The sequence below is a fragment of the Aulonocara stuartgranti genome (assembly GCF_965226115.1).
Source record: "Aulonocara stuartgranti genome assembly, chromosome: 10".
Classification (NCBI taxonomy): domain Eukaryota; kingdom Metazoa; phylum Chordata; class Actinopteri; order Cichliformes; family Cichlidae; genus Aulonocara; species Aulonocara stuartgranti.
The window spans coordinates 23,884,105-23,899,426 of NC_138946.1; the positions used below are offsets into that span (position 1 = coordinate 23,884,105).

Sequence of the window (15,322 nt, forward strand, 5' to 3'; positions counted from 1 at the left end):
TATTTCGTAAGTTATAAAAAAAAAAATAAGAGAGGTTTTACTTTCCGGTTAGGTTTTGGTTAAATTATTATTTTTTTATTTAGGGATAAACGCAAAACAACATGAACACAAGCATGAGCTCAGCTGTTATAAAATACAAGTGAATGGAAACAGCACCCTCTACAGGTCAAAAACTTCAACAGTTTAAGTGTTAAAACTACTTGGGCTTGCAGCTAAAACCAATTAGAGAACACAGCACTGAGCTTGGCTCCTGCGTACACCCGAACACTGGTATGCTCTGCAGCTGCTGCTTTTCTGCTCAGACTTCACTGAGTGATTTGACCAGCGCCCGCATTTCTGCATCACAGGTTTTGACAGCTTCCTGAGCATTTCTCAGCTCTGAAGGCAGAGCCGGCCTCACAGACACACACATCAGGACATCTTTACTGCGGTCATAGTTACCCACACACCGATGGACCTGACCTCGGATCAGGCGGGGCAGTACCTGCTCCTGTTGGACCAGAGTCAAAAATGAGTCAGTGCTGTTTCATTTTTGGCAATAGTTTAAACATTTCAAACTGGTTTCAGCACATGTAAAAGCCTTTGTAAAGATTATGTACTTGTATGCACTTTTTTGAAAAAGAAAGTACAACCTCTTTCATTTCTAAGATTTTTATATATCTGATCTCTATTAGATCCTAAAATCAGATAAATCCAACCCCAGATAAAAAGTAACACTTGACATATTACACTTTTTGATGAAGACTAAGATAAAATGCAGGAGTAGTTTGTGGAAAGTGCACCAATACTGTTTCAAAGGAATTAAGAGTGCAAGTAGCAGCCAGTGCTGATAATCAAATGGATTTGATCAATGGATCATCAGTATGTGAGAGCAGACGTTTTGGCAGTTTGCAGGTTTGTCCATTCAGATGTGTGTTGCCACACAGCAGTGATTTTAGAGAAACAATTGTTGCTGCCCATCAATCTGTGAAGGGTCATAAGGTCATTTCCAGACAGTCCACCATCACATAGTGAGAAAGACTCAGTTAGTATGTTAAATTTTAAAGTTGCAGTAAGTTGCAACTGACCATGAAAGAGGCTTTACTTTCCTTTTCTGTATTGTGAACCATACTGTCCCTGTAAAACTCATTTTACATTCAAGCCACATTTGTTTGAATTTTTTTCCCCGACTCACATTTTCATAAAAGACACACTGCACAACCTCCTTCCCATCTCTCAGGAGGAAGTTCTTTGCTCCGTAGCGACCAACTGTGACCGCAGAGTCTAGAGTAGCTGAGGGGGAAGTGAAGCCTGTCAGATTAATGGTGTTTTTCTTCAAAAAAATAAAAATAAAACCAGTGAGAGCACAGCTGGGATAACAAATCAGCTCACCGAATATCTCAAATAAATAAGGCACTTTGTCTTTAAACTGACTCCAGTGCCTCATGCCATCAATAACTGCAGTCAGGATCCTCAGTGAGTGCTCGGTGGCTGGTTTCACTGGAAATGCTGCCTGCTCAACACACACAAATGTTGCATGGTTCAGCAAAAGTGCATTAAACATTAATTGAAACTTGTGGCTACCTGTCATAAACATATCATTTTTTTTGTATAAATTTCTACCTTAGTTGGAGTTGGTCGCAGAGTGTTTTGTGGATTTGAGCTCATTTTAACCTCAAAAGGGGATCTCAGTGGCTCAAAGCTGTTTGTAAATTTCCAGGCGTTCTTCTGTGGCTCCGGAGCATTAGCAGACTGCCTCCTGGGTGGTGGAACTGGAGGAGGAAAAGCTCTAGACTGCTGGGAATACTGATGCGTGAAACTGGGTGTTCCATAAGATGACTTCCGGCCCATCTGAGATAACCCTGTATGGGGCACTGGCTGGCTTTGTCCACTCTCGCTACTGCGAGGGCCCTGATATGTGCTCTGTCTGAAATTGATGACAGAGCTGGAATCCTGCTGTCCCAGTGCGTTGCTGGATTGTCCCATCACTGAGCTGAAATGAAAGCCCAGCATTCAACAAACAGTAGTCCCGTGACATGCTTTAAACTTTTAAAAAGATAACATTTGAATTTCTTTGGTCTCTGTCATCTAGGCACTAATTTAAGTGCCTATAAAATCACAGCTTAAACAAGAACCTTGAAGTGCAATGATAATATCCATGGTTCTGAAAACTTTTCCACATGTCATTATCACAGACCAATTCATCCAGTTAAATACCATGTGGGTATATTTTAGCAGTCTACATACATGAGCTATAAGAAAAGAGAGACGCTACATGATCAGTTAACGACACCTTTTCTCTTTAGCTTTGTATGGATGAGGTATGGGTCCATAGGCTCTAGTTGAAGGGGCAGGTCCAGGGGCAGGTCTGTTGCTGCCATACTGCTGGGCTGGAGCAGACTGTGAGTTGCTTTGTCTGTTCCACTGTTGGCTTTGAGAGACACCAGAAGGGGAACCTGAGACCTGGTAACACCCAAAGGCACCTAAACAAAAGGTCAATTCTCATAGGTAAACTATCACAACAAACAACAGCTTCTGTCTGTAGATGTGAAGGGTTATATAAATGACTTTACAATGCTAACCAATGTTCTAAAAACATGTAAACTCAAGCATACCTAAAAGCATGTTTAATTTTTCTGTGGATACACTGACATCTAGTGTCAGAAATAAAGCAGAAGCTTAGAGAATGAACAGTTCACCTGCTGGATTGTGAGATATGGCTGAGCTGGTGTTTGGTGTGTACTCGCTGTGGGAAAAGAATTCATTCTCAGAGGGAAGAGCTGTCAAAGGAACCCTGTTTCGTTTCTTCTGGTTAAAGAGCGGCACAGAGAGGCAGCCTGGAGAAAACGGCAGAGGAAAGACAAGTGAACGAACCACAGCGAATCATGATGCTTAATGACACCACATACTCACTGACTGTTCATTATTTAACCTATTTAACTGTGTACAGATAAACTCCACAGCTTGCTACACTTATCCATACACAAACGCTCTATCACACAACCTGGCTGGAGTCAAAGAAATCAATGACTATGAGGTGGAGGTGAATACACTGGTGTGCAGACTGTGAAGTTATTATTTATTTATTTTTTACCAACCTGATGTAGGCCTGGCCGCCTGGTTTTCCTGTCTCTTCATTGTACTTGCTTAGATTGAAGTTTATTTAACTGGCAGGACTTTTTAAGCAGGGAAAACAAAGGTAAAAGAAAAAGACCTTAAGCTTGGTTTTCTGTGTAGCGCTGGAGGTTAACTAACTTGGAAAGTAGTAAGCTAAGCTAATTTATCTTGCTCTGGCTCACTAGCTAATAAGCTAAGCTAGTCATACAGTTACTGCCTGAAAGTTCAAAGTGTCGTGCTTTTACAGAACCAAACCGTTTTCTGTGAAGATTCTACATAAATGACCAGGTCTTTGTTGGCGAAAACTTGACAAAGTATTACAAAAAAAAGGAAGACAACAGAAGTGAAAATTCAGCACCTCTGAAAGCGCCAAAACTCTACGGTGACAGGTGATGCCTTCACGGTCTATACGCAAGCTTGGACTTTGTAAACAGCCTGAAATAACGGAAAACACAGCTGGTCAAAAATAATTACCGTGACATCTATATTATTTGTGAGCTATTACCTTTTGTTTGTGATGTTTTTTGATCATCTGCTTTTGGCTGTTCTCTTATACACAAGAGGTCGCCACAGTGGATGGATCCACATATTTCATATCAGATATTTTTATTTTACACCGAATGTCATTTCCGATGCAACCCTCCCAGGGGGTTTGTATTCCTCCTTAAACCGGGAATCTTTCTTGTGTTAAGCACTGTAGCCCTTTTTTGGTAATATTGTATTCAAAATGATTATACATGTATTAGCTGTGGTCAGAATTTTAGATGCAATCAGGAAAGGTCATGAATGTCATGGTAATTTGTGGTTTTTAATCCTTTCTTTGAACTGTTCTTTTTCCAGCATCCCTTTTTTAATGACTTTAAAAAGTTTTAAGTTCTAATTTTTTGGGGGATTTTTTTCTAATACACACTGGTTCAAATGTGTACATACAGGCTCAAATACAAGAATACACCCACCCTGATATGGGTGAAAGGTTTGATAGCTGTCATCAACCATCTGTCATAATTCTGACTGAATTTTTAACCATAATTCTTGGCAAAATTGGTAGAATTTGTTAAATTAATTAAATTTAAAGTCATTAAAGATGTATGTAGTGGAATAATTCCACTCTGGAAAAACAGTTCTAAGAAATCATTAAACGTGCAAAGCTATTATCACATTCATGAGTGTATCTTCCGACCACAACTGCACGTGACATAATTTTTAAATTCCAGGTTAAAAATAATTCTAATAAAAACAGGTGATATTTTAATAGTTATTTGGCCGTCACCTGGTGCACATGTTATGTGTTATTATACCCATAATGATAAATAATAATATAATGATAAATTAGAATATTTGCAGCAATGATTAAAAAGCAAAGTTTTTCTGTTATGTTTTGCTTCAGAAGCTTCAAAAGTTCACATTTATGCACTATAATTGTTGTCAATCATTAACAATAAATAGGAATCAAAGTTTAATTTGACCTAGATAAAAACTGACCTTTAGGCTGTCAGGCTGGCCTTTATTTAACCAACTTGTATTACCTCTACAGACATAAATTACATTACTGCACATTCATTAGGAAACTATAACAGCAATATGATGACTGCAGGTGTTTTGTCCTTTAAGCAAAGTGAAATTTTACATTCATGTTGTTAAGATCACAATAGTTGCAACATTATTATCCTCACAACAAAAGATGAATATGACTGAATTCTGGATGTGCAGAACATGACTGCAGTGGAATATAAAGCAAGTCACGACTCAGTGAAGGGAAATAAACATGCAGATTATAACATGATTAGCATTTCACACAAGCGGAGACAGAAACAGTAGGATGTGTGTGTATTTGTGTGATAACAGCAATCTGTTTACCCCTGTCTTCCAGTAGATGGGGGAGTGAGACAAAGAGCAAACTAACAGCCAGCGGGCTTCCTGTGTTACTTTTTAAACCTACTTCCACACACAGCTGTCATTCATTTCTCTTAGTGTTCTGTTTACCACAGGAAAACATGGATTTCTCATCCTTACCCAAATCCAAAGAACTGGAATGTAAAATTTGCGTTATAAGCTTCGCCTCATTTGCTAAAGTCTTTGTCATGGTGAAATGTGGATGCTATCAGTCCTGGTGGTGTTTCAGGAGATGAAAATCAAATGAAAATGAGGCCATCTTGGGGTGAGTGCAGAAGAAAAGACGCGGGCAAAGGTTTAAAGCAGTGCCATCTCTGCTCTTGGTTTTGTGTAGTGCCTGAGGCTCAATGTGCTGTGAGTTCGAAGGCCACCTTTTGATCTTGGCTTCTATGTTTTGACTTTTCTGGCTTTGTGAATCCATAGCAACAGCAGCACCGATGGTCTATTCAGAATGTCTTCCACGTCCTCTTGATCCATTGAGAAACTCTTTGATCAACAGATAATTTGTGAAGTTGAGACTTTATTCCAGGTGAGAAAAAAAATCCTAATCATTTCAGCAGAGCTGAAATGATTTTTTCTGGGATTCCATAGAGACAGTGACAGTGCAAATGTTTAAAAGCAATTGGAAATGAAATATTTACTGGGATTTGTTCATACATGTTTACTAGGATAATATAATACTGTTGCTGATGAATTCAGAATCCCACAGTTTATAATGAATAAGGGCAAAAAACCTCTATCTAGTTCCCTATTGTAAAATCCTGTTTCTAAAAGGTTATGGATTAAAAAAAAACACAGAGCAACAAATTAAACAAGAAAGAAAGAAATAGGTTTTGGCCTCTTTATGGAAGAGCTTACAACTAGTCTTTCTGAATAAAAATGGGGATGGTTTATTACCCTGCAAAAGTCCACTGGTCCAAATAGTTAAACGATTTAAGAGTAAAATGGCAAAAGAGATTTCATCAGTAGCAGGAATGTCAAACATAAAGCCAAGGTGACCAGTTTTGGCCCAGCAATGGGTGTGCCATAAATTTTGAGCTTTTAAAACTGTGTGTTTCAAAAATGTTACACCTTGTCCAGCTGATAAAGAGCTCCCCCACACAGACCTGTCAGGCACTGAAAACATAGGGCGGAGGGGAGCAGGCCCCAAAGTGTAAAGATAAAGATCCCAAATAGAATGTTAAAAGAAGAGGCAATTACAACATAACAAATCCCAGCTTCACTGTAGTCATGTTGATTGCATGCACATTTTTTCTTGACCTTTTCCATAGCACCCCAGCTTTTTTTTCTTTCTTGGAAACAGGGATCTCACACAGTCCAACCTAATCACTAAACAGCAGACTCATTAACTCGTAGCCTAGTGCAACTGTGGGTCAGTAACCCTGAGGTTTTGTCTTGGACATTGTCTGCATGTGGTGTTTATCTGTTTTAGTGTGCCAAAGATAAATAGATACAAACATCACAGGCTTTAAATAAGTTGCTGGTCTAAATAATATTTTTGAATGAATGTTAATTCATGTTAATATGTTTATGCCCTCACTTCCAACCACTTCCTCATCTCTGTGCTGTACAGAGAGCCAGTAACACATCTTGTGTAACGTAGCACCGGGTTTTCGCTCATCTTCTGGAAGTTTCAGCTACGGTGCTATATATGTTCCTCAGATTCCCCTCACGGGTACACTCATCTGGAAGCTGATTACGGATTTTCTACCTCCCAAACTGGCAACCTGCATGTTGTTGAGGGGGAGGCGCTAGTTCACAGTAGTTTCTGGAAAGGAACCTCATGCTTACACCATGGAGAAAGTGAGTGTCCTGCTACTTATTTAATAACTATGACTTTCTAATTGGCATATGTAAGACATATTTGTGTATTCATTTGAGTTGCTTTAGGCTAACATTTCTTTACAATAATTTGGAGGTCGGAGAGGTTAGTCAGCTCTTTACACTGACCGTTCACTGTTTGCTAGTTAGCTTGTTAGCTTAGCGTAATCTCTTTAGTAAGGTGTTGTAGTCATTTGGGCTTGCCGTTTTCACCCGTCACGGAACATTTTGACGGTACTAAACTGTAGTGTTGCTTAACTTAACTTGAATTTATTGAGAAATTAACTTGAATGTTTATTTGCGCAAGGTTGTGTCTCACTTGTGATAGCACACGACAAGGTTAGCTAACTGTTAAGCTAACGTGCGGCAACTTAATTTGTCACACTTGCTTTTTACGTAAAATTATCCCTGTAAGGTTTGCCTGCCGCTGTTGCCAATGGATAGTGTAGGCTCGGTCTTGTAAACCAGCCTTCTAGCCTTCTGCAAACATGGGCAAAATACAACTTACCAAATCTCAGTCAAACGGCTATCTTTGGCTCACAACGTGAACATTATCAGTATGTCAGGATAAGAAAAAACAGAGAGCCTTTATTTTATTAAGAAACAAACAAACCAATCCTCTGTAACCCATTTATAAAACGAAAGCAGACGACTGTTAGCTTAAATTGCAGCATTCGGTCTGTAAGCACATGCTGCAGGAGTATTCTTGGATTAGCTTCAGTGGTGCCATCGGCAGTCTGCACTCACACCGGAGGATCATTCTAGATGCACACACAGGCGAAGCTGTCATGGCTACAGCCGCATGTTGTCGTCAGCTGCCGCGTCCTCTCGAACGTTCTGCATAACAGCTCAGATATGAAATCCATTCATATCTGAGCTGTTTTATTACTTAAAAACTACTGTTGCGCTCAGACTCGGTAACCTATTTGTCCAGCATAAAATCAATAAGTGTGGTGCACGTTAGAAGTCAAAAGAGGGCACTGCCTAGTTAGAAATGTGCTGATGTTGCGAGGAATTCGTCCATGAGTTTAATTATTTTATTATTATTATTTTTTTAATTTAACCTTTTTGTATTTTCTGGATAACGCTAAAATAAGAATTATTACATTAAGGATTTGACACATTGTGAAAGTAAGACTTGATGCATGCCTCAAGTTTCTTGATCAGCATTCACCATGGTGCAACACATCTACAGGTTTCATTTTCATTTTGGACCGACTTAGTAAAGATTATATGTGGATTCTTACAACTATATGCACATTGTTTACACCCTAACTAAAATGACTAGACTGTGATTACTTGATGCTTCACACGATGTATCCAAGTGAAGTGTTTGGTCAACAACTGGACCTTGGTGATATAATCAGCTGTCCCTTGCTTAAAGCTCCATAATATTTACTGATTATTCACCTTTTTTTTTTTTTTAAATTAATTTTTTGACAAAACCAAACCCTACAGCACTGCAGGGGATTGTGGTGTAGCTATGTTATTTCAGACTGGATTAGGTCTAATGACTGCTAGGGAGAAAGTTGTGCCACATAACACTTGAAAGTTGTTTTTTTTCATTTTTTTTTTACCGTGGCTAGTTGTTAGTGGACTTGAGTTTTATCAGACAGTTTTCAAGAGGAGCCAGCAGGGAGTGAGAAAACCTTTTTGGAGTAGCGTGGTGCTCCTTTCTTCTTGGCATGTCATTGATTCTGTTAGATTCAGAGGAGGTGCAGCGGGGTTACTTCTCAAACTGTAACAAGCAGCTTTAATTGACAAAGGGTGTACAGTATATTGACAACCTTTTTTTCTTTAGCATTGTCAGTAGGGCTGTGCAATATGACCAAAATCTCATATCCCGATATAAGAATTCTATCGTCCCGATAACGATATAAATCACACAAATGTAACATATTCTGTGACTCTCGGGCAGCTCGACTTGCGGGAAGTGTTTCCAGCTGCGCCTCATGTAGCTGGAGTCGAGTGTTTTAACAGATGCATGAAACGATACATTTTTAGACATAAGTTGTAACTGCCGCCGTTTTCTTTGTATTTATTACACGGCGTGCTGCGGGGAAAAGCCTGTTCTAACGTTTGAGTCTAAGGTTTATTTTTTAGCACCTGGCGGCTCTTTTTACTTCTCATCCGTAAATACTCTGCTTTTTCACGTGATTCAGTTTATTTTGAAAAGTCTCAACAGGATCTAGAGCTTTATTGTGAAAGGTTTATGTGGAACATAAACAAGCGGACACGCGATGGTGTTACCGTCATTGTTGCTAACCACAACGCATAATAACAGCCGCTTGTCCATCTGTAGTGTGGTTATATTAAATATAGGAGAAAGAGAGAACTTTAAGAAATTAATATAGCCACTACAGTGACCATCAAAACGATGAAAAAATATTGCCATAAACAGTTTATTTTGTGACACCACGAAACAAACGATAGCATAAAATGAAACGATCGTCATCTGATATATCGTTATATGAACAGCCCTAATTGTCAGTATGCTTTGCTTTTGTATTCACTCTGGCTTCCTGCAGAGAAAACTTTTAGAATAATATACTTCTAGCTATCTAACCTCTGTTTTAGTTTTAAAAGAAAAAAAAAATCATTATTTGTAACTGAAACAAAAGTGGGTTTACACCTGCTTGCTGTGAGGCAGGCCTCATTTTCAGGTTAATGTGGTAACAAAATAAAAACACATTTTCTCTCTGCAAGACTTCTGCACCTGTTTGACCCGAACAGCTGAATGATTGTCAATTCCTTTTTCACTTCTGCCAGTAGCAGCTGTGAAGGATTTATTCTTGGAGCAGCAGAGCTGCAAAACAGAGGTTTTGTAAACATGTCTGTCTGTCTGTGCTTCATAGGCTTCAGCATTGAAAGACCAAGGAAACAAGGCGCTGAGTGCTGGAAATGTCGATGAGGCCATACGTTGCTACACCGAAGCCTTGAGTCTTGACCCATCCAACCATGTCCTGTTCAGTAACCGCTCAGCTGCCTATGCCAAGAAAGGCAACTATGAGAATGCTCTCCAGGATGCCTGTCAGACTATCAAGATCAAGCCTGATTGGGGGAAGGTGAGATGTCCTTTTTTATGCCGTTGATTTGTTGACAGAATATATAGTTATTAAAATTGAGGAGACAGTCTAAAATATTTGAAATGTGATCAACCAGGGCTACTCCCGTAAAGCTGCTGCATTGGAATTTCTTGGCCGATTGGATGATGCTAGAGTAACTTACCAAGAGGGACTCAGACAGGAGCCAAGCAATCAGCAACTAAAGGATGGGCTGCAGAACATTGAGGCCAAGCTTGCAGGTAAAGACTGGATTGTGTTTTTGTTTAGAGCTACACAGAAATGAGGCATGTGAGTCACTTTTTGTTTCTGTGTGGGTAGAGGATTTTGTGATGGCTGCTGACAGCATCACTGAAGTGAAAATGCATTTTTTGAGCTTAGGTTTTCAAAATGAAGGAGACAGTCCACTTGCGTTTGGAGTGTTTTTAATCAGACTGTGGGTAAATACTACAAGTTACAGAAAGATAAAAGCTAGTGAATTTAATCCCATAACAGTTTGAATATTTGTGAAAAAAAAAAAAATCTTTGTGACCACCAATCAACACAGACTTTTTCTTCACCAGAGAAAACAATGATGAATCCCTTTGCCATGCCCAACTTGTATCAGAAGCTGGAGAGTGATCCTCGGACTCGTGAGCTGCTGGCAGATCCCAGCTACAGAGCACTGCTAGAGCAGCTCAAGAGCAAACCATCTGAGCTTGGAACGTATGTGCATTTTCAAAAACAATCTGCAGATTTAACTCAAGTTTTAAGTAATCTGGGTTACTTTTATTATATTTAGAATTTGTCAAAAGTTCTGGAATAGTAATGAAAAGTGTATAATGGGAGCACAAAGTTATGAAGGTTATTTAAGATTTATTTCCAAAATGTGAATCGGCTCTTATTCCTCTTGTCATCGTCAGGAAGCTGCAGGATCCCAGAGTGATGACTACTCTCTCTGTGCTTCTTGGACTAAACCTCTCTGAGATGGAGGAGGATGAAGAGCCAACTCCTCCTCCTCCCGCAAAACCCAAAGAGACTCAGCCGCCACCTCCCAAAGAGGAAGACCTCCCTGAAAACAAGAGAAAGGTAAATAATCTAATGTTGTTGCATTTTGTTTTTGTTTGTTTTTTAAAACATCCAACCTTCTGATTAGTCCATAGTCTGAGTTTTGTTCATCCTTAATTTCATATTTTTTAAACAGGCCTTAAAGGAAAAGGAGCTTGGGAATGCTGCATATAAGAATAAAGACTTTGAAACGGCACTGAAACATTATGAAGAAGCGATTAAACACGACCCAACAAACATGACTTACATATCTAATCAAGCAGGTATATTTTCTCAGATATTAAACATTTACTAACCTCATACAAACTTTTCATCTATATTTTACAGTCCCTGCATTATCAGGGGCTGTAACATCTAGCCCTTTTAACTGAATCTGGGAATATCCTCCAGAATGTGGCTGTGTGACTGTAACATAAACAGTTATGATATAAACTATAAATGAATACACAGTAATATAAATACAGTTTTTAGTTTATCTAACATGACGTAAAATGGTTAATGTATTCTATTTGTGTTTAACATGTGCTTGTATTTGTTGTCATTTCAGCTGTGTACTTTGAGAAGGGAGATTTTGACAAGTGCAGAGGGCTGTGTGAGAAAGCCATTGATGTTGGCAGAGAGAACAGAGAAGACTACAGACAAATTGCTAAGTGAGTTCTTTTATTTTACTGGTGATACATTTCTGGTGGAACAAAGATAGCCTTTTACTTTTTCACGATTGTTTTGAGATCTTACGGAAATTATGAAACAGGTTTTAGCCTACAGAAAATGTTTAGTCTGATAGGAATGAAAACCACATACATCTGTGTGGGTGTACTTCCCACATCAGAAATCAAAAACACTGAATGGGGCCACTTAGTGACCAGTAGAGAAACACTGTGAATTGTAGTGTCAAGGAAGCAGTGTTGTACTGACTAACTTTCCACCTGAGTGGCTTTTATTAAAGTTGCGTAAACAAATGATCTTGACTATCTGTAATAACATGCTTGCTATAATCTGTCTCCTCATAGGGCCCTGGCTCGAATTGGCAACTCGTACTTCAAGCAGGAAAAGTACAAAGAAGCAATTCAGTATTTCAACAAGAGTTTGACAGAGCACCGAACTCCTGACGTGTTGAAGAAGTGTCAACAGGTGCAGTAGTCCAGATAGTTAATAAATGGATTAGCTAATGTTGTCAAGAGTTGGCACAGTAAAAAATAATAATACCACATTAGCAAAATGATTTTTAATGTCTATAATTAACTGAAATTTTGAATGTAAAGAAAAACATAGTGTATACTTGGTATACAGTACCTGAACTGAAGTTCACTTACCATGACTTTGTAATTGGTTTTGCAGGCAGAGAAGATTTTGAAGGAACAGGAGAAACTAGCCTATATCAACCCAGAGTTGGCCCTGGAAGAGAAGAGCAAGGGCAACGATGCCTTCCAGAAAGGTTTGTAATAGTTGCAGTGCTTTCTGCTCGACTGCCATTTCTTCTTTTTTCTTCGAACTTGCACAAAGATGAGCTTGTCTTTTCTTTTTCACAGGAGACTACCCCTTAGCCATGAAACATTACACTGAGGCCATCAAGAGAAACCCTAATGATGCCAAACTCTTCAGTAACAGAGCTGCCTGCTACACAAAGCTGCTGGAGTTTCAGCTTGCCCTGAAGGTATAGCACATCCTTTCCAAGTAGGAGTTCATGTGAATCTAATGTAATTTATGCATACCTCTGCATTTATTGTGCATTTAAGACTAACCATGAGAATCTTTTATCTTGTCAGGATTGTGAAGAGTGCATCAAACTAGAGCCCACCTTCAGTGAGTAATAACTTTTATATTAATTACATTTTTGCCTTTTGCCTGAACTGTATCATCTAGAATTATGTCAGTTTATTGTAATTTTACAAATAGTTTATGACATTTGTTCACAGTAAAGGGCTACACACGTAAAGGAGCTGCTCTGGAGGCCATGAAAGACTATTCCAAAGCTATGGATGCATACCAGAAGGCTCTAGAGCTTGACTCTTCCTCAAAGGTATTTTACAGGATATTATACGCTTCAAAAAATGTGGACTTGAGTAGAAAAGATATCTCAGAAAAGAGAATTTTTTTTCTCTATACTTCTGCTACATGTTTGCTGGTTGACACAGTAGTTAGTTGTCCAATCACTTTTGAATCAAAAAGAATTGATTACATTTTTTTTAACTAAACAGATTTGTGTGTTGGAAATGTGAAGAGAGCAGACTGATGAATGAAATGTGGTAATGTCAGATATAACTGTATTTCTAATGCGTGAACAGTGAGCGACAAAAGACTGAATTGAATTCTTTCCACTTTCAGGAAGCCTCAGAAGGCATTCAGCGCTGCATGGTAAGTCAGGCCATGAGGAATGACAGCCCTGAGGAAGTGAAGAAAAGGGCCATGGCTGATCCAGAGGTGCAGCAAATTATGTCTGACCCAGCCATGCGTATGATCCTTGAGCAGATGCAGAAAGACCCACAGGCCCTTAGCGAGTAAGTTTGACAGCTTTACCTCCAATGCAGTTTGCATTTTAACTGTATAGTACAGATTTGTAGTAATTTTGTTTGTTTGTTTTTCAGCCACTTAAAGAATCCAGTTATTGCTCAGAAGATACAGAAACTCATCGATGTTGGACTGATAGCCATTCGTTAATGGGAGACATGAGCCACAGCTGTTAAACCCTCCAAAATGAAACTTCTTTTACTTATTCTTTCTTTCTTCTTTCTCTTTTTTTTTTTTTTTTTTTTTCTCTTTCTTTTTCTTTGCCTTCAAATCCAACATATTATCTTCCTGTTCTCACTAAGACTGTATGTGTTTGGTTTATTATTATTTTTTTATATATTTTTTTTTTATAAAGTTTCACAAGTTTGTTTTGATCAAAGCAAGTTTCATCTGGAAAGCTTCAGACTCCAGATAACTTTAAGAAAAGAAATTGGATTCATGTGTACGGGTGTTTTTAATACATCTAAAAATAATAATAAAACGATGCAGTACACCGTCATGTTCGGTGTTTAAAGGGCAAATCCATCCTCAGGCTTTTCTCATTTTCCTAGTGGTTCATGATTTAAAGACAGCAGAAAAGAGAAGAGTAAAAATCACTCCAAATAATGATTATAATGTGCAGCACATCTCAAATTGAAGTTGTCCCTGACCTTTGTATTGTCAACTTTAAGGTTTAATTAAATACGGTGCTTTTATGTTGAAACGCCGAATTCGCATTCCTTGGCGCTTCCTCTTCTGGTCATTTCCTACACCTCAAGTGCAAAGTTTAATCCAATCCCTTTTAACACCTAAATGCACGTGTGAGACTCTTAAAAACATATTAAACGTTATTATGATTTGGACGCGTATCATCTACAGCTGTCTCTAAGCAACAGCACAATTTAGTCATTAGATTGGAACAGATGGTGATTAAGTGTAAATGGATTTTAAAGATGGTCTGAATGTGATAGTTAAAGGGTGGATTTACCTTTCAGTGCTAGCACATGCTGGATGAGTGTGTTGACTTGTGCGTTAACTTAGATTAACCCCATTGCACCCTGTCACAACTTGCTAATGTGCATCACACCCAGCAAAGTCGTTTTGCTTTATCTTTGCACATACTGCTGTTACATGTCCTCTCTGTGACAGCTCAGCTTTTTTTTTTTCTTTTTTTTTTTTTTTCTTGTCTTTCCTCTGAAAAGAAAAGTTATACTTCTAACTAACATTCTGCCACAATTTTGCCAATTTGTGGCTTCAGATACCTCAAAGTTACAACATTGTCATAGTATCTTTGTGCTACGGTTTCCAAGAGGGACTCAAACATTCTATTGTAATGCCTTTTGTTTCCACACATACACAGTAGAATAATAAAATGTAGTTATTTGTGCAGCACAGCAACGAAATAGGGCATTTCTATCATTCAAGTCCCCATTGTAATCATAAAGTACACACATCTCACATGATGTAAACAGAATTGTCCATGGAAGTGTAATGTACTAATGGAAACCAGTTGTACTGTGAAATATACAGTATCTGAATGTATCTTGAAAGGAAGTGGTGGCTTTTTTTCATGACGCTGAGTCGGCAGATGGGTAGACCTACAGTTTCAATACCTTGCACTACTTGCATACCAGTGATAGATAAAATGACTGATCTAGACCCCTGTGAATTTAGGTATAAAATAAGATTTAAACGTACAGAGACATAGGCATTAGTAGCATGCTGGAAAATGTTAGTTTATTTTTTTTTTCTAAAGGAAGACAAAGTGTGGCAGAACAAATGAAAAGCATAAACATTAGTAGATTTTTTTTTTTAATTAATGGAGAGAAAACATTTGACATTTGTTGTAACTACTGGGCAAAACTTGAGCTAGTGTTTGTGGCACAGAATTGCCAGATTTCGTTGAGCTCTTGAGC

The 15,322-nt window shown here is 38.5% G+C and overlaps 2 protein-coding genes across 4 annotated transcripts; one reads left to right on the top strand and one right to left on the bottom strand.

Annotated features, from left to right (window-relative positions):
* Window positions 1–61: 61 nt before the first annotated feature.
* Window positions 62–3,544, bottom strand: spata22 (spermatogenesis associated 22). 3 transcript variants are annotated; one of them, XM_082548056.1, is made up of 8 exons: window positions 3,455–3,544; window positions 3,078–3,155; window positions 2,679–2,816; window positions 2,273–2,462; window positions 1,603–1,972; window positions 1,372–1,492; window positions 1,175–1,272; window positions 62–490 (listed from the first exon to the last, which is right to left on the bottom strand). In XM_082548056.1, exons 2-8 carry the CDS (start codon window positions 3,115–3,117, stop codon window positions 299–301), a joined length of 1,149 nt encoding a protein of 382 aa, XP_082404182.1. In that variant the 5' UTR covers window positions 3,118–3,155; window positions 3,455–3,544; the 3' UTR covers window positions 62–298. The 3 variants fall into 3 exon arrangements, with proteins under 3 accessions (XP_082404182.1, XP_082404183.1, XP_082404181.1); XM_082548057.1 differs by lacking the exon at window positions 3,455–3,544 and adding an exon at window positions 3,352–3,433; XM_082548055.1 differs by lacking the exon at window positions 3,455–3,544 and having other exon boundaries at window positions 63–490; window positions 3,078–3,340.
* A 3,129-nt stretch (window positions 3,545–6,673) lies between these two features.
* On the top strand, window positions 6,674–14,948 carry stip1 (stress-induced phosphoprotein 1). The gene is made up of 14 exons (XM_082549590.1): window positions 6,674–6,792; window positions 9,666–9,875; window positions 9,973–10,114; window positions 10,436–10,577; window positions 10,775–10,940; window positions 11,056–11,182; window positions 11,467–11,569; window positions 11,930–12,050; window positions 12,258–12,354; window positions 12,449–12,573; window positions 12,686–12,722; window positions 12,836–12,939; window positions 13,245–13,417; window positions 13,505–14,948. The coding sequence occupies exons 1-14, from the start codon at window positions 6,784–6,786 to the stop codon at window positions 13,575–13,577; spliced, it is 1,629 nt and encodes a 542-aa protein (XP_082405716.1). The 5' UTR covers window positions 6,674–6,783; the 3' UTR covers window positions 13,578–14,948.
* Window positions 14,949–15,322: the final 374 nt, after the last annotated feature.

Excerpts from the sequence above, each read along its gene's own strand:
- spata22 (XM_082548056.1), bottom strand. The coding sequence starts at position 3,117 with ATGAAGAGACAGGAAAACCAGGCGGCCAGGCCTACATCAG. Across the intron at positions 2,463-2,678 it reads CATATCTCACAATCCAGCAG|GTGCCTTTGGGTGTTACCAG; the intron begins GTGAACTGTTCA and ends CCTTTTGTTTAG. Across the intron at positions 1,273-1,371 it reads TTATTTATTTGAGATATTCG|CTACTCTAGACTCTGCGGTC; the intron begins GTGAGCTGATTT and ends CTTCCCCCTCAG.
- stip1 (XM_082549590.1), top strand. Across the intron at positions 10,578-10,774 it reads AAACCATCTGAGCTTGGAAC|GAAGCTGCAGGATCCCAGAG; the intron begins GTATGTGCATTT and ends TGTCATCGTCAG. Across the intron at positions 12,940-13,244 it reads AGCTTGACTCTTCCTCAAAG|GAAGCCTCAGAAGGCATTCA; the intron begins GTATTTTACAGG and ends TTCCACTTTCAG.